Source organism: Mobula birostris, chromosome 8 (genome assembly GCF_030028105.1).
Source record: "Mobula birostris isolate sMobBir1 chromosome 8, sMobBir1.hap1, whole genome shotgun sequence".
NCBI classification, from domain to species: domain Eukaryota; kingdom Metazoa; phylum Chordata; class Chondrichthyes; order Myliobatiformes; family Myliobatidae; genus Mobula; species Mobula birostris.
In genome coordinates, this window is record NC_092377.1 from 165927985 (window position 1) to 165954842 (window position 26858).

The window sequence follows — 26858 nt, forward strand, 5'->3', positions numbered from 1 at the left end:
GAGTAGGGAACAGAAGATGTTGGGGGGGGGGGCGGATTTTTTAAACTGGAAGGAGAGATTGATATTCATGCTATCAGGTTGGAGGCTACCCAGACGGAATATAAGGATTTGCTCCTGTACCCTGAGGTTGGCCACATTTTGGCACAAGAGGAGGCCATGGGCCAACATGTTGGAACGGGAATGGAAATCGGGAAAAAACCTCTCCTATCAGATGCTGAAAATCCGAGCAACATACGCAAAGTGTTGGAGGAACTCAGCAGGCCAGGCAACATCTATAGAAAAAAGTACAGTCGATCTTTCAGGCTGAAATCTTTCGGCACTCAGTCCTGCCAAAGGGATTTGGCTTGAAACATCAACTGTACTCTTTTCCGTAGACGCTGTCTGGCTTGCTGAGTTCCTCCAGCATTTTGCATGTGTTTCTCCTATCAGATTCCTTCCTCTCCAGCCCTTTACCTTCCCCACCCATCTGATTTCACCTATCACCTTCTAGCCATCCTCTTTATCCTCCTGCCCCACTTTTTTCACTCTGGTGTCTTTCCCCCTCCTTTCCAGTCCTGTTGAACTGTCTCAGCCCGAAACGTCGACTGTTTATTCATTTCCTTAGATGCTGCTTGACGTGCTGAGTTCATCCAACATTTTGTATGCGTTGCTTTGGATTTCCAGCGTCTGCAGGATCTCCCGCGTTTGTTATTGTTCAAGTTCAAGTTTATTGTCATTTATCCGTACACACGCATTCCACCTTGGTGTCACTGGCATCTTGACTCTTGATTCTCTTTCAGATTATTTTAAATTTCACTGCCATGGACACATTCAGGAGCCGCCTGTGCTGGTATGATTACGTGGAAGTACGGGACGGATACTGGAGGAAAGCCCCACTGCGTGGTATGAAAGCATAAACTCTTGACTTGGACCATAAGGCAGAGGAGCAGAATTAGGCCATTCAGCCTGTTGAGTCTGCTGTGCCATTCCATCATCCCTCTCAACCCCACTCTCCTGCCTTCTCCCCAGTAACCTTTGACGCCCTGACTAATCAAGAACCTATCAACATGCGCTTTAAGTATACTCAATGAATTGGCCTCCACAGCCGTCTGTGGCAACGAATTCCACAGATTCACCGCTATCTGGCCACAGAAATTCTTCCTCATCTCTGTTCTAAAGGGATATCCTTCTATTCTGGAGCTGCCTCCAGACTCTCCCAGTTCTATTCCCTCTGGTACGAGACCCCTCCACTACTGGAACCACCCTCTCCACATCCACTCCATCTAGGCCTTCCAATATTTAGTGGGTTTCAATGAGATCACCATTGTTTTAAATACCAGAATGTACAGGCCATCAAAAGCTTCTCCTATCTTAACCTTTACATTCCCGCCATCGTTCTCGTGAACTTCCTCTCGATGTTCTCCAACGTCAGCACATCCTTTCTTAGATAAGGGCTCACCATATTCCAGATGTGGTCGAAACAATGCCTTAGAAAGCCTCAGCTTTCTAACACTGCATCTAATTGCATGTTTCAATGTACATTTATAAATAAATCTGAATCTGACAAATGGTGACAGATCCAGCACCAGTCCCTGTGGCGCACCACTGGTCACGTTTCTGGATACTATGGAAGTGAAGTGATATGGGAAAGGTGTGGGGAAATTGCACTGAGGGCGGAGGTCAGCTGTGATCTAGATGAAGAGCAGAGCAGGGTCAGGCTCATTTCCCTTTATGTTTGCGCATTCACTGTCTACTCTCTGGTTAACTTTGTCTCCAATCTGCTTTACTTTTCCAGGCAGGTTCTGCGGTGATAAGATTCCACCGTCTCTCATCTCGACCGACAGCCGACTATGGATTGAATTCCGAAGCAGCAGTACTTGGGTCGGCAAAGGGTTCTCAGCTGTCTATGAAGGTAATTGCAGTAAAGATGCTATTTCAGGTCACGATGTTGTTTTAAAATCATGCATCAAGGAGGTTCCTGGGCCTGTACTCACTGAAATTTAAAAGATTGAGAAATGACAGGGTTTTATTGAAATCTGCCAAATATTGGAAGGCCTAGATCAGGAATTCCCAACCTAGGGTCCTCAGGGGAAGGAGCTACAACAGCCTTAGTTCCCACACCACCAGGTTCAGGAACAATTATTACCCCTCAACCATCAGGTCCCACACCATGAGGTTCAGGAACAGTTATTACCCCTCAACCATCAGGTCCCACACCACCAGGTTCAGGAACAGTTATTACCCCTCAACCATCAGGTCCCACGCCACCAGGTTCAGGAACAGTTATTACCCCTCAACCATCAGGTCCCACACCACCAGGTTCAGGAACAGTTATTACCACTCAACCACCAGGTCCCACACCACCAGGTTCAGGAACAGTTATTACCCCTCAACCATCAGGTCCCACACCACCAGGTTCAGGAACAGTTATTACCCTACAACCATCAGGTCCCACACCACCAGGTTCAGGAACAGTTATTACCCCTCAACCATCAGGTCCCACACCACCAGGTTCAGGAACAGTTATTACCCCTCAGACATCAGGTCCCACACCACCAGGTTCAGGAACAGTTATTACCCCTCAACCATCAGGTCCCACACCACCAGGTTCAGGAACAGTTATTACCCTACAACCATCAGGTCCCACACCACCAGGTTCAGGAACAGTTATTACCCCCCAACCATCAGGTCCCACACCACCAGGTTCAGGAACAGTTATTACCCCTCAACCATCAGGTCCCACACCACCAGGTTCAGGAACAGTAATTACCCTACAACCATCAGGTCCCACACTACCAAGTTCAGGAACAGTTATTACCCCTCAACCATCAGGTCCCACACCACCAGGTTCAGGAACAGTTATTACCCCTCAACCATCAGGCTGGATAATCCACCAGAGTAGATAACTTCACTCACCTCAATAATGAACTTCTTCCACAACCTATAGACCCTCTTTCAAAGGCTCTACAACTTATGTTCTGAGTATTATATACACATTTTTTATTTGCTCAGTTTGTCGTCTTTTGCATATTGGTTGTTTGTCAGTCTTTGTTTGTGTGTTGTTTCCCATTGATTCTGTTGTATTTCTTTGTTCTACTGTGAATGCCTGTAAGAATATGAATCTCAGGGTAGAATATGGTGACATGTACGTACTTTGATTATAAATTACTTTGAACCTTAAACTTTGAACCCCCCCCCCCCCCCCGGTATGCCTTGAGTGTTCCTGCTGATTCCAGGAACAGAACATACTCCAGCCGCTGCCTTAGTTCCACTGTGCTGGTCATCGGAAAAGGGCGTGGGCTCCTGCAGGATACTCCCCACCCGAGACCAGATGTCAGTTGTGAAGTCACAGCTGGACGGGGATTCACAGAATCCTCTGAGTTCCCAGGCTACTGCTGTTGATGAAGCAAAAACAAGGGAAGTGACAGAGAGACCTCAGAGGAGTCACTAGAGTCCTAAAGGCAGAATAACTGGTGAGCACCTGTCAAAGTTCAAAGAAAAGTCAAATTTATTATTAAAGTATGTATATGTTAATACCAGAGGGCATAATTTTAATGTGATTGGAGGAAGGTATAAGGAGGTTATCAGAGGTAGGTTTTTTACACAGAGAGAGCTGGGTGCATTGAAGGGGCTGCCAAGGGTGGTGGTAGAGTCAGACACATGAAGGACTTTTATGAGATAGGCACATGGGTGAAGGAAGGCTGGAGGTTTATGTGGGAAGGAAACATTAGAATGATCTGAGAGCACATACATAGAACATAACAGCACAGTACAGGCCCTTCGGCCCGCAATGTTGTGCCGACCATTTAACCCACTCTAAGAGTTAAGTTAAAAGCTTGGCACAACATTGTGGGCTGAAGGGCCTGTGCTCAGTGCTGAGTGTTCCATGTTACCGTATACTCAGAATCAGAATGAGGTTTAATACCACTGACAAATGCCATGAAATCTGTTGTTTTGTGGCAGCAGTGCAGAGCAATGCATAACAATTCTGTAAATTCCAATGAGTGATATAGATATATAAATTGCGTGTCAGGGTGGAGATATGTCTCTGCCAAAGGAAGTGTAGGGCACTCCTTCCCTCCGCTAGCCTGCAGGTCACCCTTGGACAAGGTGTAGCATCTGCTTAGCCCCCGATCAGGGTCACCGGAAGCCATGGGAGAAGGTGGTGGATGGTCGTATGAGCAGCTGGGGCATATCACAAGTCCTGGTTATGTGACCACTGACGCCAGGCAGACAATCACTGTAGAGTATGGATAACGGCTGGGGTCACCAGTCTTGTAAAGACACTGCCCAGAAGAAGGCAATGACAAACCATTTCTGTAGAAACTTCTGCCAAGAGCAGTCATGGTCATGGAAAGACCGTACTGCCCACATCATACCACACGGCGCGTAATGATGATGATGATGGTGTCTAAGCAGGCAGATAGCATTTCTATTAGAGTGCACCGTATGTCTACACATACTTCGTCTAGTACACGTCAATGATGGTGATCTAGTCAGAACATAAAAAAGTCACGGACACAGCCTGGTACAGCTCTCCACAACATTCAGCATATCGACAAGGATCACTACCACAAGAAAGCAGCATCCATCATCAAGGGCCCCACCACCATCAGGCCAGGCTCTCTTCTCACTACTACCATCAGTCAGAAGGTACAGGAGCCTTAGGTCCCACACCTCCAGGTTCAGGAACAGTTATTACCCCTCAACCATCAGGTCTCACACCACCAGGTTCAGGAACAGTTATTACCCCTCAACCATCAGGTCCCACACCACCAGCTTCAGGAACAGTTATTACCCCTCAACCATCAGGTCCCACACCTCCAGGTTCAGGAACAGTTATTACCCCTCAACCATCAGGTCTCACACCACCAGGTTCAGGAACAGTTATTACCCCTCAACCATCAGGTCCCACACCACCAGGTTCAGGAACAGATATTACCCCTCAACCATCAGGTCCCACACCACCAGGTTCAGGAACAGTTATTACCCCTCAACCATCAGGTCCCACACCACCAGGTTCAGGAACAGATATTACCCCTCAACCATCAGGTCCCACACCACCAGGTTCAGGAACAGTTATTACCCCTCAACCATCAGGTCCCACACCTCCAGGTTCAGGAACAGTTATTACCCCTCAACCATCAGGTCTCACACCACCAGGTTCAGGAACAGTTATTAACCCTCAACCATCAGGTCCCACACCACCAGGTTCAGGAACAGATATTACCCCTCAACCATCAGGTCCCACACCACCAGGTTCAGGAACAGTTATTACCCCTCAACCATCAGGTCCCACACCACCAGGTTCAGAAACAGTTATTACCCTCAACCATCAGGTCCCACACCAACAGGTTCAGGAACAGTTATTACCCCTCAACCATCAGGTTTCTGAACCAATGAGGATAACATCACTCACCTCAACTCTGAACTGATCGCTGTGACTCACTCAATCTATGGACTCAAATTCAAGGACTTTTGAACTCAGTTTATCAGTATTACTTATGTATTTATTTGTTATTAAAATAACTGCATTTGCACAGACTGTGTTTTGCTTATTGATTGTTTGTTGGTCTGTGTGTAGTTAATAATTGCTGCTCTTGTACTGTGTATGCCTACCAGAAAAAGAATCTCAAGGTAGTATATGGTGACATATAGATTCTTTGGTAATAAATTTACTTTGAATTTTGAACTTCATGGAGTGCCTCCAGAGCTAGAAAACAGGATGGGGGAGGAGGTGGAGGAAAGAATCCAGGGGTATCTCATTTCAAAAGCCTTTCCATGTGAAGTGGTTCATTCAGAGCAGAGAGGGAGCATTGTTTGTGTTTGCTCATATACTCACCTTGGCTACTGAGGGATAATTATGCCACATGAGGGCTCATCGTCTCCCTCTGCTGGTCAAAGCCACTTAGTACTGCTGGGTTCTGCTTTGAAATTTAAATCAACTAGTTGGAATAAAGGATCAAATGATCGATGAATTTTATTCGCCATATACATTCACATGTATTAGGAATTTGCTGTGGGGTATTCGCTTGACATGCAACAAAAAACAGCAAAGTTGTAAAGAATAAAGAATTACATAAAAATAATGTTAGAGGTCAAAGTATGGATATGGAATATAATGTGCATAAATACATAAATACCAGCACTTGAACAGAATTATCAAAAGTGGTTAAAAGTTTTTACAGTGCAGTGTAGTAGCTGGGGGTGGGGGTGGTGTAAGTTGGAGGGGGCTAGAATACAAGACACAGCAGCAGAATGAGGCCATTTGGGTCATCGAGTCTGCCCCACGGGCCTAGCTAGAAAGGTTAGATTAACTGCCTAGGTGAAGAAACTTTTAAGATGCAATGTGTTATTTTAGTTGCTCTTTAGCAGCAAATTCTAACCAAATCAAATTGCCGCTGCTGGCGGCCCCCACAGATTTGCTATACTTGCATGATGCGCACACAGCCTCAATAATGGTTGTTCCAGAAGTCGAAGATATGTTTTCACTCCATTATTAGCAATTGGCAAATGTACAATCGTGAAGCAATAAAACAGAACGTGTACCCAAGTGCAGGTCAAGGGTAATTAAGCGTAATTGAGTGGTCAACAAAAGCTGCACCATCCGTCGGTCCCCAGCTGCAATCTGACCAGAACAAATCATGAATACATAACTTGTTCCAGTTGCTTTGCCATGCCCCTACTCATGTGACTAATTATCATCATAACTGTGCAAGACAGAATGCAACAGAGGTAGGGAACAGATCATTGCTCCTCCCAAGCCCTACCGCATTTTCCAGAAAGGAGCTTTTGGAAGAAGTAGTTTGCTGGTTGGGTAGTGTCCACTATGATTTTTCTGTTCACTTCTTTGTCCTGGGCTCAAACAAGTCCTGCACTGATGGTAGACTGCAACTAATGACCTTTCCAGCTGCCCTGATAGTTTGCTGTAGTTTCATACATTGTGAGAGGCTGCTGCACCAGACCACACAGCAATGGCTGATGTGAGACAATGAGACCATAAGATATTGAAGCAGAACTAGACTATATAGCCCTTCGAGTCTGCTCTGCCATTTCATCATGGCTGATCCATCTTCCCTCAGTCCCAATCTCCTGCCTTCTCCCTGTATCCCTTCATGCCCTGACTAATCAGAGCCCACTGCGGTCGAGTGCTTCCAATGGTGCTGCATCGGCAAGTTGGAGGCACTTGGAAGTTCATGGCAGGGAGAGTTTCTCCCTTCTGCCACCTGCGTGAGGAGATGAGTCTATCAGGACTTTGACTTTTTTTACTGTGCCCATGGTCGGCTCTTTATCAAATGATGGTATTGCTTTGCACTGTTGTAACTATATGTTATAATTATGTGGTTTTTGTCAGTTTTAGTCTTGGTTTGTCCTGTGTTTTCTTGTGATATCATTCTGGAGGAACGTTGTATCATTTTTTAATGCATGCATTTCTAAATGACAATAAATGAGGACTGATTGTCCTCATAATCTAATCTAATCTAATCAAGAATCTGCCTCCACAGTCACCTGTGCCAAAGAATGGACAAGTGTAGTTATCCCCTTTTGTTCAAGAGCCTGATGGTTGTGCTAGATGGGCTGATTTGCTTGTATCTGTGCTGTGGTGTTCTTTGACTCTATGACTCTCAATGGCCATCACAACATTGTGGGCCGAAGGGCCTGTTCTCTACTGCAATGTTCTAACTTCTATATTTTAAAATGTGTCATCGATCCCCATTCATGGTCCTTAATGTGCTGAAATGGTATTTGACATTAACCTGAGCTTTTATCTGTTTCTATTTTGATCCAACACTCCAATTTCTCTACATAACTTATAAAATTCTTAAATCCATTTAATCTTCTGCACTCAAGGGAATATAAATTCAGACAGTATAATCCTCCTCAGTGTAAATAATTTAACATTTTACTGTGAACCTGCGCTGTGTCCTTTCTAAGATATTTACTCAGGGAACATTTCACAAGTCATCACTGTGGACTTCTGTAAATAAAATATCAGAGAGTGTTTGGTCGATGAAGTCTGTGCGTGGGGGTTAGTTTAAAGGAGATGTTCATGGTAAGTTGTTTTACATACAGAGTGCTGGGCGATTGAAACACACTGCCAGAAAAAGCAGCCTCACAATACAGGAGTTAAAAAGTCAGTTTGGCAGGCAGATGTAGCGTGGTGGTTAGCGCAACACCCTACAGTACTGGTGACCTGGGTTCAATTCCCGCCACTGCCTGTAAGGAGTTTGTACCTTCTCTCCCTGACTGCCTGGGTTTCCTCCGGGTGCCCAGTTCTCTCCCACAGTCTAAAGACACCAGTGGTTGGGTTAATTTGACGTTGTAACTTGTACCATGATTAGGCAAGGGTTAAGTCGGGGGGTTGCTGGGTCGCACAGCTTGAAGGGAATGAAGAGCCTATTGCACACTGTATCTCAATCAATCAATCAATAAATTAACTCACAAACAACCAGACACCAGGGGATCCAGACCATGTTTTGACAGGACTAGAATTTATTTATTTATTGGGATGCAATACAGAATGGGCCCTTCTGGCCCTTCAAACCATGTCAGCCAGCAACCCTTGATTTAATCCTAGCCTAACCACAGGACACTCTACAATGACCAGTTAACCTGCCAATCATCTGTCTTTGGTCTATGGGAGGAAACCAGAGCACCCAGAGGAAACCCACGCAGTCACAGGGAGAACGTACAGACTCCTTACAGGCAGCGGTGGGAATCGAACCTGGGCTGCTGGTACCATAGAGTGATGTGCTGCCGTCCTGCTCCAAATATAAAAGTAAGGATGTGAGGCTGAGGCTTTGTAAGGCACTGGTCAGACTGCACTTGGCATTGTGAGCAGCTTTGGGCCTTTTACCTAAGAAAGAATGTACTGCCTTTGGAGAGGGTACAGAGGAGGTTTACGAGAATGAGTGCAGGAATGAAGGGGTTAATGTATGAGCAGCATTTGATGGCTCTGGGCCTCTACTCACTGGAGTTTAGAAAAATGAAGGGGGAATCTGATTGTAACCTACCAAAAATTGAAAGGGTTAGACAGAGTGGACGTGGAGAGAATGTTACCTATAACAGGGGAATCGAGGGTCAGAGGGTACTGCCTCAAAACAGAGGGATATCCTTTTAGAATAGAGATGAGGGGGGAATTTCTTTAGCTTGAAAGTGGTTAATTTGTGGAATTTATTGCCAGTAATGGCTGTGGAGGCCAAGGTGTTAGGTATATTTAAAACAGAGATGGGCCCTTAATTAGTAAAGGTGTCAAAGGTTACAGGGAGAAGACAGGAGAATGGGGTTGAGAAGGAAAATATGTCAGCCATGATGGAATAGTAGAGAAGACTTGATGGGCTGAATGGTCTCATTCTGCTCCTGTGTTGTCTGGCCTGATGGTTTTATAATACGGACAATACATGCATTTGCCTACAGACACAAGCAGCAGACCCAACACCAACCCCTGTGGAATACTACTAGTCACTGGCAGCTAACCAGATAATCATAACTAAATCCGATCTCCATCCAGTGGTTCGTGTTGCATGGTACGGGAGCTTTGGGATAAATGGGAATTCCAGTTGACTACACCGGCACCCAGTCTTCAGTCAAAGTTTCACCCTTCACTGCTTGGAGCTGTCACTGGTTACATTTTACCTGTGTGGGTCTGAACACCCTTAACAATTGGTTTCAGTGATTGGAAACCTCACCAGAATCTTCCAGATAATTCCATTTCTTTTCTTTCAAACCCTTAGCCATCTGCGGAGGAGATATCAGCAAGGATCTGGGGCAGATTCAATCGCCCAACTACCCTGATGACTACCGTCCGTCGAAAGTCTGCATATGGAGGATAAGAGTGTCCGACACTTTCCACGTGGGACTGGCCTTTCAGTCCTTTGAGGTAACTTTCAAAGTTAAAAGGGAAACAAAGCAGGGCAAATTGCTGGAGTTTAGAAATATGAGTAGGGATCTCGTTGAATTTTGAAAGGCCGAGACAGATTGGATGTGGAGAGGATGTTTCCTATAGCGAGAGAGTCTAGGACCAGAGGACACAGCCTCAGAATAGTGGGGTGTCCTTTTAGAACGGAGATGAGGAAGGATATCTTCAGCCACAGAATGGTGAATCTGTGGAATTCATTGCCACAGGTGGCTGTGGAGGCCAAGTCATTGGGTATATTTAAAGCAGAAGTTAATGGGTTCTTTATTAGTCAGGGCTTCAAAGGTTAAGGGGAGAAGGCAGGAGAATGGGGTTGAGAGGGAATATAAATCAGCCATTATCAAGATGAGTCCCTACTAAAGGACACTCTGTCAGTGGTTGCATAACCAGGACCTGTGATATGCACCAGCAGTTCTTACAACCATTCACCACCTGCTCCCACAGCTTCACCTGGCCCTGATCAGGGAAGAGGGGGGTTAAGCAGGTGCTACACCTTGCTCGAGGGTAACCTGCAATCTAGCAGAGGGAAGGAACACCTTTCACCTCCTTTGGTAGAGACGTATCTCCACCCTGCCACCCCTCCATTTCCTTTGACTCACTATCAAACATCTGACAATGTTCTACCTTTCTTACTAGTTTTTTGTCTTAACTTTCTGTATTAATTTCTGCACTTTCAGTTCCCAGGCTCACTACTATTTCTGGTAACTTTTCATTTAATTTAGCCTTTGGATTCTGTATTCAAACACACGAGTAGCTTTTTTTCATTTTGGGATTTTGTACCTGAGAGAATTCTTTTTCCTGGTAACATTATCTTTTGAAACGCTAGAAGGCCATTTTCAATTTAGTTCATGCCTTTCAATTTAGTTCTCCCAGTCAAGCAATGACCAACTCTATGCCCATACGATAGTTTATTCTTTTAGAAAACAAACCTTTGAACTACCTGACTTTACAATTCAATATAAAATTTCATCTCATTATTGTCACTCTCCCCCAAACGCCTGTTGAAAACCAATTTATCAATTGACCCATTCTTATTGCATGAAACAAGACCCAAATTAGCTGATAATGCATGATAATTTAGAAGGCATGTGCTATCGTGAGAGGCTGGAAAAACTTGGGCTGTTTTCTTTGGAGTGGCGGACACTGAGGGGAGATCTGATAGAGGTTTATAAGATTCTGAGAGGCATTGATAGAGGGGACAGGGACTATCTTTGTCTCAGGGCTGAAATGTCTAATACTAGAGGGCGTACATTGAAAGTGAGAGAGGGTAGTTTCAAAGGGGATGTGAGGGGTAAGTTTTTCACTCAGAGTGGTGGATGCCTGGAATGTGCTGCCTGGTGTGGTGGTAGAGACAAATACATTAGAGGCTTTTAAGAGATGTTTGCATAGGCACATGGGTGTGAGGAAGATGGAGGGATATGGACAATGGTGTAGGTAGAGACCCATATCAGAATCATGTTTATCATCACTCACATAGATCATGAAGTTTGTTTATTTTTGGCAACAGCAATACCGTGCAATACATAAAATTATTACAGTGCTGTACAAAAGTAGTAGGCACCCAAGCTATATACATATGTGCCCAAGATTTTTGCACGGGACAGTATATGTTACCATATATAACCCTGAGATTTATTTTCTTGTGGGCTTTCACAGTAAATACAAAAATCAATAGAAACAATGAAAGATCACACCCAACGGGACGGACAAACAACCCGTGTGCAAAAGACAACAAACTGAGCAAATGCAAAAAAAATAGTAATAATAAAAATTAATAAATTAAGTATTGAGAACCTTTGATGAAGAGTCCTTGAAAGTGAATCCATAGGTTGTGGGAACAGTTCGGTGATGGGGTGAGTGAAGTTGAATGAACCATCAAACCAGACAGTAATGGCTGATATGAAGACCTGAAATCTATCTTTTTCACTGCAGATCGAGAGACACGATAGCTGTGCTTATGATTATCTGGAGGTCCGAGATGGAAGCACAGAAGACAGCCCTCTAATTGGGCGTTACTGTGGCTACGATAAACCTGATGACATCAAGTCGAGCTCCAATAAACTGTGGATGAAGTTTGTATCTGATGGCTCCATCAACAAAGCTGGGTTCTCTGCAAACTTCTTCAAAGGTGAGGACTGCTCAGCAGATAAGTTCATTGTTCACTGATCATTGAAAAGACATCGGGGGTATGGGTATTAGTCAGGAATGTGGTACTGAGGTGGAGGTTCAACCAATGGAGGATCGGGCAGAGCCACTCAAAAGTGCCTACTCCTGCTGCTCCAATGATTTTATGATTATTAAGGCTTCAAGAAAAAAAGTGGAAGATCGTGGTTCCCAATTCCATGTTCAATCTTTAAGGCATTGGGGTGATGGGGTGGAGATGTGTCTCTACCAAAGGAGGTGTGAGGCACTCCTTCCCTCTGCTAGCCTACAGGTCACCCTTGGGCAAGGTGTAGCACCTGCTTAACCCCTGTCATGTGAAGCCACGGGAGCAGGTGGTGGATGGTCGTATGAGCAGCCGGTGTATATCACAAGTCCTGGTTATGTGACCACTGACGCCAGGCAGACAATCTCTGACGAGTATTGATAATGGCTGGGGTCACCTGTCTTGTAAAGACACTGCCCAGAAAAAGACAATGGCAGACCTCTTCATGGAAAGACCATGATCGCCCACGTCATATGAGATGGCACAAAATGAACAAATGAACGCGGTTTAAGGCCCTTCAGCCCCCAGTGTTATGCCAACCCTTTAATCTGCTCTAAGATCAATCTAACCCTTCTTTCCATACAGTCCTCCATTCTTCTATCATACACGGACCTATCTAGAAGTTTCTTAAATGCCCCTAATGTATCAGTCTCTACCCCAACACCTCCCCCTCCCCCGCAGGGTGTTCCACGCACCCACCTGTTCCTTGTGTAAAGAACTTACCTCTGGCAATCCCCCCTCCAAACACCTTAATATTATGCCCCTTTATATTAACCATTTCTGCCCTGGGAAATATTTTCAGGCTGTCCACTTGATCTATGCCTCTTATCATCTTGTACACCTCTATCAAGTCACCTCTCATTCTCCTTCACTACAAAAAGAAAAGTCCCAGCTTGTTCCACCTATCCTCATGGACATGTTTGGTTGGGAATTATGTTCCTTTTAGGCCAAAGTCAGCATGGTTTCTTTAAGGGAAAATCTTGCTTGCCAAATTTGTTAGAACCCTTTGAGGAAATAACAAGCTGGATAGATAAAGGAGACGGTGGATATTGTATACTTGGATTTTCAGAAGGTCTTTGACAAGGTGTTGCACAGGAAGCTGTTTTACAAGATAAGAGCCGTGGTATTACAGGAAAGATATTAGCATGGATAGAGGATTGGCTGAGTGGCAGGAGGCAAAGAGTGGCAATAAATGAGGCCTTTTCTGGTTGGGCACCAGGTGACTAGTGGTGTTCCGTAAGGGTTGGTGTGGGACCACTTCTCTTTATGTTATATGTCAATGATTTGGATGATGGAATTGATGGCTTTGTGGCCAAGTTTGCAGATGAAACAAGGATAGGTGGAGGGGCAGGTATTGTAAAGAAGCAGGGAGACTGCAGAAAGTCTTAGACTAGGAGGATGGTCAAAGAGGAGGGAAATGGAATACAGTGTCAGGAAGCGTATAGTCACACCTTTTGGTAGACAGTACAAAAGTGTAGACTGTTCTCTAAAGGGGAAGAAAATTCAAAAATCTGAGGTGCAAAGGGACTTGGGAGTCCTTCTGCAGGATTCCCTAAAGGTTAATTTGCAGGTTGAGTCTGTGGTGAGGAAGGCAAATGCAATGTTAACATTCATTTCAATAGGACTAGAATATAAACTCAAGGATGTGATGCTGAGGCTTTTTAAGGCACTGGTGAGGCCTCACTCAGAGTACTGTGAGCAGATTTGGGCTCCTTATCTATGACAGGATGTGCTGATATTAGAGAAGGTTTAGAGGAGACTCACAAGAATGATTCTGAGAATGAAAGGTTTATCATATGAGGTATGTTTGTTGGGTTTGGACCTGTTCTCAAGGGAATTTAGAAGAATGGCCGGGGGGAGGATCATATTGAAACCTATTGAATATTGAAAGACTGAGATCGAATGGATATGGAGTAGGTGTTTCCTACAGTGGGGGAGTCTAGGACCAGAGGGCACAGCCTCAGAATTCAAGAATTCTCTTCAGTACAGAGATGAGGGATTTCTTTAGCCAGAGGGTGGTGAATCTGTGGAATTCATTGCCACAGACACCTGTAGAAGCCAAGTCATTAGGTATATTTAAAGCAGATGTTGATAGGTTCTTGATTAGTCAAGGCGTCAAAGATTACAGGGAGAAGGCAGGAGGTTGGGGTTGACAGGGAAAGTAAGTCAGCCATGATCAAGTGGCCTAATTCCCTCCTTTGTCTTATGGACCTATGGTCTTGTATGAGAGTATCACGTATTGAGCTCGATTCTCCTCGTATGTGAGTCTCCTCACTAGGAGCTGATGGAGTTCTTTGTAAAACTGTTAGACTTGGCTGTAATCACTGTCTGGCTGTCTGACTCATTTGGATAGACAGCTCTGAATTGATTTGCCAATCCTCATTTGGTTTTGGCCAAAGATGCTCTTGGCTGAGGTAATACAGATCCGTGCGGAGCAGAGACTGTGTGTCTACAGTGAGAGGGAGTTCAGATAGAAGAGCCTGCGACTTGAGATACTCTCAGTGTGAGCGAGTCCACTGGTAATGTGTGAATCATGGTCTTCTGAATCTTTGATTTAGAACTAACCCAGAGTATTGGAATGACATTGAAATGGAATGCTCACAGTCATCCTTAGCAACCCCTCAGCTTGATCTTTAGAATAAGCAGTGTGTTCAGGTTGAAAGGTCTGTTGGGAATGTCTGTATGGTGCATACACTAAGGCTGTGGTTCACCAGAAAGGAAAATCCACCGGAATGGAAATTCCCTGTGGGTTGGTAGCATGGAGATTTCACCACAACATTCCACAGATAGTTGGGAAGCTGGGAAGCTTCTGTCATGATGGTTATAAACACCAGCATGCCCGATGTGACCCGTTTGCTGGCCTGCATCAGCAAATCCCAAACGAGGGAGAGATCTTGAGCGCACCTGGAACATCGGCCAGGACCGAGGAAGGGAATCCGCGTTCAGATGGCGGTCTTTGTAAATCAGACCTGACTTAACTCAGGGATGTCCGTTTAGAACGGGGATGAGGAGCAATTCCTTCAGGTAGAGAGTGGTGAATCTGTGGAATTTGTTCCCACAGGCAGCTGTGGATGCCAGGTTGTTGAGTGTATTTAAAGCAGGGGCTGAGAGATTTTTGATACAACAGGGTGTGAAAGGTTACGTGAAGAAGGCAGGAGAATTGGGTTGAGAGGAAAGTGAGTCAGCCATGATCAAATGGTGTAGCAGACTCGATGGTCCATGGCATAAAAACGTTAGAAGCCTTGAAAAAATACTGTAATTTACAGGAAGAAATAAATACGTAGTGCAAAACGAGAGTAAAATGGAGAGGTAGTGTTCATGGGCTCGTGGACAGTTCAGAAATCTGATGGTGGAAAGGAAGAAGGTGTTCTGAAAGCATTGAGTGTGTGTCTTCAGGCCTCTACTGTAAAGTTGGGGTTGGAATCTGTAAGGAGCTTGTACATTAGTTCTCCCCGTGACCTCGAGTGCTCTGGCTTCTTCCCACCTTCTGCCGGTGTACGGGTTAGGGTTAGTAAGCTGTGGTCATGCTACGTTGGCGCCGGTAGCCTGGCGACACTTGCAGTCTTGTGTTGCGCGTGTTCATCCATACGTTTGCGTCGACTGCATGGAGGTGTGGCTATGTGTGTTTGGCGTATGGCTGTGTTTGTACTTGGTCTTGTCGGGGAGTCCCTGTGCGAACAGTCGGGGTCTCTGCTCATTAATAGGTTCTGATTCCTTTCCCTCCCTCTTACAGAGGTGGATGAGTGCTCGCGGCCTGACAACGGGGGATGTGAGCAGCGCTGTGTTAACACCCTGGGCAGCTACAAGTGTGCCTGCGATCCTGGGTATGAACTCGCCAATGACAAAAGGAGCTGTGAGGGTAAGAGGATCTGTTGAAATCCAGAGCAACACACAAAACATGCTGGAGGTACTCAGCAGGTCAGGCAACATCTATGGAAGGGGATGAACACTGATGTTTTGGGCTGAGACCCTTCATCTCCAGATGAAGGAATGTACGGTTTAACATGTGAGGAGTGTTTGATGTCACTGGGCCTGTACTCTTTGGGAGTATAGGCCTACTGTGGGGATCTCATTGAAAGATATCGGTTACTGAAAGGAATGGATAGAGTGGACATGGAGAACATGCTTCCATTAGTAGGAGAGACTGCAGCCTCAGAATACCATTGACATGAGGAGGAATTTCTGCAGCCAGAGGGTGTTGAATCTTTGGAATTCTTTGCTGTGAAGGCCAAGACATTGGTACATTTGAGGCAGAGATCGATAGTGTCTAAACGCCTGGACATGGCCCAAGTACGGAGAGTCAGAGACACTGAAGAAGGGGTGACGTTCACTGACTTTATTGAGAAGTGCTCTAGAATTTAATGGAAAAGAAAAACAAAATAGGGTTGTTAGCTAAAACTCTCAAACTGAAAGTTACGTATCAACACTGTGGCTGGAAGCAATAACTAATACTAAATGAGTACTACCCCTTGACAGTGTCAGTCGAAATGGTAGTCCTATATCCTGGACAAGGACGCAGGTAAGTAGGGAGCGTAAATGTTCTGTGCTTTTGGTCAAGTCTCGACAAGACTAGAATGAAAAGAAGGGAGTTAAATACCACCATAATAAGACAGTAATTAGCTGGAACGTGCATACTTATGAGCACAATCGTCGAACCTGTTATGCAGCCCGCCCATGTACGTAGAACCTGCAGCAGAGTCCAAGGATCTGACAGATAGGTTCTTGATTGTTAAGGGAGTGGGGGTGTTTAAGGATTACAGGTGGGAGAATGGGGATGAAAAAAATCAGACTCAATGAACTGAATGGCCAAATTCTGCTCCTATGTCTTGCACTCATACAAGAAAAGTAGGAAAGAATGATTAAAGATGGGAAATAAAATAAAAACATAAAAACTATGCAGAATGTTTGAGTGATCAGTGAAGATCTCCCAGTGCTGTATGATTGGACGACACCTGACCATCTGGACCAACGTTCCCTCAAATGTTTTTTACAGCTGCACGGACCAACCATTGCTCTGAGCAGGAAATTTTTACATGGCCTGACAACTGTCATTTAAGTGTGATTTTTTTGGAATATGAGTTGGTGTTCAGCAGGCTGACTGTTTATTAACACTGAGCTACTGAATCCCATTCTGTGTTTATTGTTACAATTTGTAATAGTGTTGTAACTAAGACACTGACAATGGAAATACATTGAAGTTCTAAAATGTTTCAAAGTAAAGGTTGTTGTATGTTTATTATTTTGAAAATGTATGGATTATATTCATTAACACATAATTATAGGTTATATCACAATTATATTAACATAGATTTTACATTTGTATTAGTATAATTTAAAAATTACAGTGCTGTACAAAAGCCTTAGGCACGTGTAAAAGAACTTGGTCAAACGAAGATGCTTTCAAAAATAATGAAATGAGAAATTTCTAAACACCAAAAATTACTACAAAGAGTTGGGAACAGTAAACAAGTAAATCAAATCAATATTTGGTTTGACCACTCTTTACCTTTAAACTACATCAATTCTCTTAAGTACACTAATGTGCAGTTTTTTTTTTAGAAATGCAACTGGTATGTTGTTCCAACATCTTGGAGAACTTGCCACAGTTCTTCTGCAGACTTTGGCTGTCTCACTTCTGTCTCTCCGGGTAATCCCAGGCAGCCTTGATGATCTTGAGATCAGGGCTCTGTGGAGGCCATACCATCTGAAACTATTTAAAAAATCTCGAGAGCCTAAGATTTTTGCACAACACTGTATATTAACATAATTTCAAAATGATATTAGCATTATATAAAAGAAAATTCCAGCTGCGTGGCAACAAAGGCTATGTGCACGGGAGCATTTCAGTTACTGTGTGGCCGTGCAGCCCCGCAGCTTAGAGGGACAGTGAGCTGGAGGTTTGTTCCTTCCAAGACACAACTGTGAGCGTAATTTCCAATCTGTGTTTTGCCGACTACAGCTGCATGCGGTGGTTTTCTTACCAAGCTCAACGGCTCAATAACCAGCCCCGGGTGGCCCAAAGAATATCCACCCAACAAGAACTGCGTCTGGCAGGTGGTGGCACCGACTCAGTACCGTATTTCCCTGCAGTTTGAGTTCTTCGAGATTGAGGGCAACGACGTGAGTCTATATTATTGTGTGACTGTCCATGCTGTTGTAACTATGTGTGCTCTGTGCGCTTTCGTTTAGCTGTTTGCACGTGTATGGTTGAATGACAATTAATTTGGCATGAACTTGAACCTGACTATGCTGGGGGCGGTGTGAGATCGTGCATCAGTGGGAGGGGGAGGAATACACTCAGTCTTTTTCCTGGGGATTGGGGAATTGAGAACTAGAGGGCACAGGTTTAAGGTGAGAGATTTAATAGGAATCTGAGAGGTGACTTCTTTTAGACACAGCATGGTATGTATGTGGAATGTGCACGAGGAGGAATTTCAATGGGAATACAACCTCTACTCTCACAGCCTCATCGTATTGTAAACCCACAGTTGTAATCAAGGTCTCTGCAGCTAGTATGTTCAAGGCCTCGGTGGTAGTGATGAAGATATTCGACAAGCGCAAAGATGAACCCTTTACAATTCCATGCTCACACATGAGGAATTCTGCAGATGCTGGAAATTCAAGCAACACACATCAAAGTTGCTGGTCAACGCAACAGGCCAGGCAGCATCTCTAGGAAGAGGTAAAGTCGACGTTTCGGGCCGAGACCCTTCGTCTCACCTTAAACCTTCGTCTCACCTTAAACCTTCGTCCTGACGAAGGGTTTCGGCCCAAAACGTCGACTGTACCTCTTCCTAGAGATGCTGCCTGGCCTGCTGCGTTCACCAGCAACTTTGATGTGTGTTGCTATTTGGTGCCAGAAGCATAGCGATACTTGCGGGCTGCCCCCAGCACGTCCTCAGAGTGTGTTGGTTGTTAACACAAGATACACATTTCACTGTATGTTTCAATATACATGTGATAAGTAAAGCTAATCTCCCATGTAATGCTGATCCCTTTTATGCCACTGATGGGAATCTGGCATTAACAGCTCTGCAGTAGCACACACACAAAGTGCTGAAGGAACTCAGCAGGTCAGGCAGCGTCTATGGAGAGGGATAAGCAGTAGATGTTTCAGGCCAAGACCCTTCATCGCAATTGGAAAAGTAAGGGGAAGAAGGGGAGGAGGGGAAGGAGTACAGGCTGAAAGGTGATAAGTGAGACAAGGTGGGGAGGAAAAGTGGGACGAAGTAAGAAGAGGGAGATGAGAGGTGGAGGATGTAAGGGGCTGAAGTAGGGAGGAATCTGATGGAAGTGTCAAGAGGACCATGGGAGAAAAGGAAGGAGGAGGGGTACTGGAGGGGGGTGTTTAATAGGCAGCTGAGAAGAGAAGAGGTATGAAGGGAACCAGAGAGGGGAATAGAAGAAGAGAAAATTACTGTAGGTTAGAGAAATCAACGATCATGCCATTAGGTTGAAGGTTACCCACTCCTATTCTGGCATATCAGTCCATGGCCTCCTCTGCTGCAACGATGAGGTCATTCTCAGGTTGGAGGAGCAACACCTCATATTCAGTCACGTGATCTCATGGAAACGGGGTTAGGGCAGGGATTCCCAACCTGGGATCTGTGAATCCCTTGCTGAATGGTATTGGTCCATGGCTTAATAAAGATCGGGAGCCCCTGCCCTGGAGCGGGGTACAAATACTTTAGGTGTTGTGCTCTGCTTGCCGTGTCCTCGTGTACTGATGTGGTGTGTGCTACATTCCTCTGACTTGAGTGATCTCACCATTGGCAACCGTTGGTGTCCAGGTCTGTAAGTACGATTACGTGGAAGTGCGCAGTGGCCTCTCTGCTGACTCGAAGCTACACGGAAAGTTCTGTGGAGCAGAGAAACCTGAAGTGATTACATCCCAGTACAACAACATGCGGATAGAGTTTAAATCCGACAACACCGTTTCCAAGAAAGGTTTCAAGGCCCACTTCTTCTCTGGTATGTAATGTTAACATTAAACCTCCCTCCGTTGTGCTTGCCTTTCTTTCCCCTGGCACCTGCCTTAAAGATCAGAAGGGCACCTGAGGACCAACTTTTACACTCAATGGGTAGTGAGTAGACAGAACGAGCTGCGTTCTTGTGGAAGTAGTTGAGGCAGATACATTCATCATCATCATTATGTGCTGTGTCGTACGACGTGGGCGATCATGATCTTATTCATGACAATGATTGTTCTTGGCAAATTTTTCTACAGAAGTGGTTTGCCATTGTCTTCTTCTGAGCAGTGTTTTTACCAGACGGGTGACCCCAGCCACTATCAATACTCTTCAGAGATTGTCTGCCTGGTGTCAGTGGTCACATAACCAGGACTTGTGATCTGCACCAGCAGCTCATACGACCATCCACCACCTGCTCTCATGGCTTCACCTGACCCTGATCGGGGTCTAAGCAGGTGCTACACCTTGCCCAAGGGTCACCTGCAGGCTAGTGGAGGGAAGGAGCACCTTATACCTCCTTTGGTAGAGACATATCTCCACCCTGCCACCCTCCAGTACATTAGTATCATTTAAGAAGCACTTGGACGGGTGGGACTTAGGTGGTTATGGACTAAGCGCGGGAAGTTGGGACCAGCTGGGTGGGCACCATTATCGGAATGGACTGTTTGGGCTGAAGGGCGTCTATCTGTGCGGTATTGCTCTGTGACTCTAATGCCTGCCGTAAAACATGAACATAGAACTGTACAGCACCATACAGGCCCTTTGGCCCACAATGTTGTGCCGATCTTTTAGCCTACACTAAGAGCAATCTAACCCTTTCCTCATTTTAAACGTAGAGCACAAAATGATACAGTACTCTACAGGCCCTTCAGCCCACAATGTTAACCTACTCCCAAATCAGTTGTACCCTGGAGTTCCCAACCTTGATAATGCCATAGACCTCTCTCATTAACTGTTGGGAGCTCCTGATCTAACCCTTTCCACTTTCATTTTTCTGTCATTCAGGAGGGTAGCTAAGAATCTTGATTTCTTAATGTAACCTTTTTGGATCACTGATCAACAAATCAAGAATATCGCTGGTAAAAAGCTCCTCTGTTCTTCAGGTGGATGTTTGAAAGTAAAGGACAATACCATTATCATGGAAAAAAATGAGATTATGAACAGATGGACTGAGTATACTCAGGAATTGTTTGAAGACGATCGAGGCGAAAAACCAGAAATTAAGCAAAACATTGAAGGTCCAAGTATTTTAAAATCTGAAGTTCACAATACAACAAATAAGATGAAGAAAGGAAAGGCAGCAGGTCCTGATGAATTAGTAATAGAACAAGTTATCACCCTTGAAGATTATGGAATCGAAAAACTTACTGATTTAATCAATGACATTTATGAGACTGGAATAATACCAGAAGAGATGAAAAAATCAGTATTTATCACTCTTCCTAAGAAAGCTGGAGCAATAGAATGTGAATTACATAGGACCATAAGTTTAATGAGTCATATCACCAAGATACTTCTAAGAATTTTGATGGCAAGAGCTAAAAGTAAGTTACAAGCTGAAATAGGTAAAGAACAATGTGGTTTTGTGAAAGACAAAGGTAAAGAAACGCAATATTGATCTTATGGATACTATCAGAACGAGCTATTCAAGTGCAAGAAGATTTCTTTGTTTTATCGACTACACAAAAGCATTTGATAAAGTGAAGCACAATAAGTTATTTGAAATATTACAAAAAACTCTAGATCTAGATTTGTAAGACCTCCACCTAATCAGAAATCTGTACAGGGACAAACTGCCGCTGTAAGAATAGATGGAGAAGTGAGTCAGTTTACGAAAATCAAGAGAGGCGTTAGACGAGGGTGTGTTTTCTCCCCTGATTTATTTAATGTGTACAGTGAAACAATATTACAAAAAATAAGAGACATCTTCGGAATCAAAGTTGGCAGTGAAAACATCAATAATTTCAGATATGCAGATGACACTGTGTTAATTGCAAGTACCGAGGAAGAACTACGAAACTTAATTGATATAATTGTTGAAGAAAGTGCAAAAATGGGTTTACCTATCAATTGCAAAAAGACAGAATGTATGGTGATATCCAAAAAGAAGGAGAATCCTATCTGCAGGCTGAGAATAAACGGGGAAGACATAAAACAAGTACAGAACTTTTGCTACTTAGGAAGCTGGGTGACATCAGATGGCAGGTGCGACTTGGACATCAAAGAAGAATAAGGATGGCAAAAGACACCTTTATGAGAATGAAGAGTATACTGACCAACACTAAACTAGACATGACAACCCGCCTCAGAGTACTGAAATGTTACGTTTATCCAGTTATATTATATGGCTCAGAATGTTGGACAATATCTAGTAACATGAGGAAACGAATTGAAGCAGCAGAGATATGGTTTTTGAGGAGGATGCAAAGAATATCATGGACGAAATGAATATCTAATGAGGATGGCATGAACAGAGAAAGCACAAAAAGAGAAATGAAATCATGAGATCATGAAAAGGCAATGTAACTTCATTGGACATGTGATTAGGAAAGAGGAGTTAGAATGCACGGTAATTATAGGAAAGATTGAAGGGAAGAAAGCAAGAGGAAGACAAAGACAAATGATGATGGAGACAGCAGCCAGAGAACTGGAAATGAATACCAATGAATTGATCCACTTGACCCGAAACAGGAGTGTGTGGGCCATGGCAGTCAAAGCTCAAACTGGGCGTGGCACCTGATGATGATGATGATGATGATGATCTAAGAATCTCTTCAGTATCCTTAATGTACCTGCTTCTACAACCACTGCGAGAAGTGTGTCTCATGCTCCTATCACTTATTGTGTAACAAAACTTATCTCTGACATTCACCCCTCCACAAACTTTCCTCCAATCATCTTTAAATTATGCCCACTCATAGTAGCCATAACCACCCTGGGCAACAGCTGATAACTTGTGCTGAGACTGTGGTTTTACTGGACGGTGACTTTCATTTTCTTTTTGCTCCTATCCCTCAGACAAAGATGAGTGTTCAAAGGATAATGGCGGATGTCAGCATGAGTGTGTGAACACCTTTGGGAGTTACTCCTGTCAGTGCCGCAGCGGCTTCGTGCTGCATGAAAACAAGCATGACTGCAAGGAAGGTGGGTGATACTGTCAACAGCTCTGAGCCTCTGTGCTGTGCAAGGTGGGTTATACTGTCCACGATGCCAAGCCTCTGTACGGTGCAAGGAAGGTGGCTGATATTGTCGAGCAGCTCTGAGCCTTCGTTATTGACCTTGCATATGATGGTACCCATTTCACCAGCGATTTCTGAATGACAGTTGCTGTGTTCACTTTAATCTGTTCACTTATGCACCATAAACTTTGTACTGGACACTTCTAGTCTAGAACAAAGAAGTGAACAGGAAAATAATCATTGTGGACACTAGCCAGCCTGAAAATTGCCTTTCCCAAAAGCTCTGTTCTGGAAAGCTCTACAGGGCTATTAAAACAAACATTTCATGCCACCTTAAAAGTTCCTTCCCCCAGACAGTTAATCTGATCAACCATTCTAGTTAGCCCCCACCACCCACTCTGTCTATTACCCCTGTCGCTGCAATGTGAGTACTTTAAACCACTTATTACAATTCTATTTACATTGTAATTATATGTTGGCATTTATGTATTTACATACATTTTATTGCATATCTGTATATCTATTTTATATAATTCTTTATAATTATTGAATGTTGCTGTTTTTGTTGCATGTCTCACCAACACACCACAGCAATTTCTAATATATGCATATGCAGTCGCTAGAATGCCCAAGACTTTTGCACAGCACTGTATTTGTCAATGTGGGGCAGAGAGTGAGTTTGTAAATCTGACAGGTGGTGCATCGTGGGGGAGGGGTGTGGGACAGGTGGCAGAGAAGGAGTGCCAGGGGCGAGGATGGCACACCTAGCCCTAAGAAACCAGGTAAGGTCATTCGATACCCAACAATTGGTTTATTGATTCTTACAGAATGTCTCTCTGGTGCTTCCCTCTCCATCCTTTCTCCCTTCCCCCTTTCCCAACCATGATTCCTCTCTCCCTGCCCCTTTCCCACTCTCAGTCTACAATAGAGACCCATATCAGGATCAGGTTTACCATCACTCACATATGGCATGAAATTTGTTTTTTTTTTGTGAAAGGTGTTGATATTTCAGTGGAATAAAGGAAATGACAATGGCATGAAAGGGGAACTGGCCAAAGTTGACTGGAAAGTGACACTAGCAGGAAGGACAGCAGAGCAGAAAAGGCTGGAGTTTCTGTGAAAAATGAGGGAAGTGCAAGACAGATATATTCTAAATAAGAAGAAATTTTCAAGTGGAAGAAGGACACTATTGTGGCTGACAAATGAAGTCAGAGCCAAAGTAAAAGCAAAAGAGAGAGTATACAAGGAAGCTAAAGCTACTGGCAAGATAGAGGATTGTAAAGCTTTTAAAAAATTGCAGAAGGAAACTAAGAAGGTCATTAGGAAGGAAAAGATGAATTATGAAAAGAAGCTGGTGACTAATATCAAAAATTTTTAAAAAGTATATAAAGGGTAAAAGAGAGTTGAGGGTAGATATAGGACCAATAGAAAATGACACTGGAGATATTGTAATGAGAGACGCAGAGATGGCAGAGGAACTGAATACTTATCTTGCATCAGTCTTCACAGTGGAAGACATCTGCAGTATACCGGACATTCGAGAGTGTCAGGGAAGTGAAGTATGTGTAGTGAAAATTACAACTGAGAAGGTGCTCAGAAAGCTTAATGGTCTGATGGTGGATAAATCTCCTGGACCTGATGGAATGCACCCTTGGGTTCTGAAGGAAGTAACTGGAGAGATTGCAGAGGCATTAACATTGATCTTTCAAGAATCAATAGATTCTGGCATTGTACCAGATGACTGGAAAACTGCAAATGTTACTCCCCTATTTAAGAAGGGTGGAAGGCAGCAGAAAGGAAACTATACACCTGTTAGCTTGACATCAGTGGTTGGGAAGTTGTTGGAATCGATTGTTAGGGATGATATTACAGAGTATCTGGAGACACATGACAAGATAGGCCAAAGTCAGCATGGTTTCCTGAAAGGAAAATCCTGCCTGACTAACCTACTGCAATTTTTTGAGGAAATTACAAGCAGGGTAGACAAAGGAGATGCAGTGGATGTGGTGTACTGGGATTCTCAGAAGGTCTTTGATAAAATGCCGCGCATGAGGCTGCTTAGCAAGATAACGGCCCATGGAATTACAGGGAAGTTACTAGCATGGGTGAAGCATTGACTGATCAGCAGAAAACAGAGTGTGGGAATAAAAGGATCCTATTTTGGCTGGCTACTGGTTACCAGTGGAGTTCCATAGGGGTTGGTGTTAGGACCACTGCTCTTTACCATGTATGTCAATGATTTGGACTATGGGATTAATGGATTTGTGGCTAAGTTTGCCAATGATACAAAGATAGGTGGAGGAGCGGAAAGTGTTGAAGAAACAGAGAGCTTGCGTAGACTTAGATAGTTTAGGGGAATGGGCAAAGAAGTGGCAAATGAAATACAATGTTGGAAAGTGTATGGTCATGCACCTTGGTGGAAGAAATAAACAGGCAGACTATTACTTAGATGGGGAGAGAATTCAAAATGCAGAGATGCAAAGGGACTTGGGAGTCCTAGTGCAGGATACCCTAAAGGTTAACCTCCAGGTTGTGTCAGTGGTGAAGAAGGCAAATGCAATGTTGGCATTCATTTGTAGAGATATAGAATGTAAGAGCAGGGATCTGATGTTGAGGCTCTATAAGGCACTCGTGAGATCACACTTGGAGACTTGGAGTATTGTGTGCAGTTTTGGCTCCTTATTTTAGAAGGATATACTAACATTGGAGAGGGTTCAGAGAAGATTCACAAAAATGATTCCAGGAATAAAAGGGTTATCGTATGAGGAACGTCTGGCAGCTCTTGGGCTGTATTCCTTGGAGAATGAGGGGGGATCTCATAGAAACATTCTGAATGTTAAAGGGCCCAAACAGATTAGGTATGGCAAAGTTATTTCCCATGGCAGGGGAGTACAGGATAAGAGGGCACGACTTCAGGATTGAAGGACGACCATTTAGAACAGAGATGCAGAGAAATTTCTTTAGTCAGAGGGTGGTAAATCTGTGGCATTTTTTGCCACGAGAGGCTGTAGAGGCCAAGTCATTGGGTGCATTTAAGGCAGAGATAGATAGGTTCTTGATTAGCCAAGACATCAAAGGCTTCTTCTGGGAGTCAGGAATGATGAGCAGTCTTAATTCCAAGATTTCAGTTTATTTTAGCGTTAAAAAAAAACAAATACTACGCAAACTAAATGAAGAGCTGAGAAATGATGCTTAGAAGGAATTATTGCTAAAGGGTGTAATACAAAGGAACAAAAGATGGAGTTTCTGAAAAATCTATCACTTTTCTAGATAAGAGAAATTCCTTAGATGGAAATAAATTAGTTATTAGGCTACATAATTAAAACAATTACATCATGTGGGTACCATGCTAATACTTAGCCAATGAAAAGAGAGAAATGTGACAAACCATTAGTTTAGCTGCTATACCACTTTCTGCCTGTGAGTACGAAAAATGCATGTTTGCTAAAAAGTACAAATCTTATAAAAAGTATTGTTTCAAAAAACAGTGGTTTTCAACAGCTCCCTCAGTTAATTCTTTATACTCTGTAGATGTTGCTCTTGAGTAAGTGATAGGTTGGATGCATCTTATACACAGAGGGGATTGCAAGGACTAACTCAGTGGTGGG

At 43.9% G+C, this 26858-nt stretch overlaps 1 protein-coding gene across 1 annotated transcript in view; it reads left to right on the plus strand.

Moving 5' to 3' along the window:
- Positions 1-26858, plus strand: part of LOC140201937 (bone morphogenetic protein 1-like) — a 284119-nt gene that overhangs the window by 239768 nt on the left and 17493 nt on the right. The window contains exons 10-17 of the mRNA XM_072266778.1: positions 780-882; positions 1775-1891; positions 9714-9859; positions 11828-12023; positions 15835-15960; positions 18061-18221; positions 19892-20072; positions 23090-23215. Coding sequence (XP_072122879.1) covers positions 780-882; positions 1775-1891; positions 9714-9859; positions 11828-12023; positions 15835-15960; positions 18061-18221; positions 19892-20072; positions 23090-23215 — 1156 coding nt within the window. The remainder of the gene's footprint in view (positions 1-779; positions 883-1774; positions 1892-9713; positions 9860-11827; positions 12024-15834; positions 15961-18060; positions 18222-19891; positions 20073-23089; positions 23216-26858) is intronic.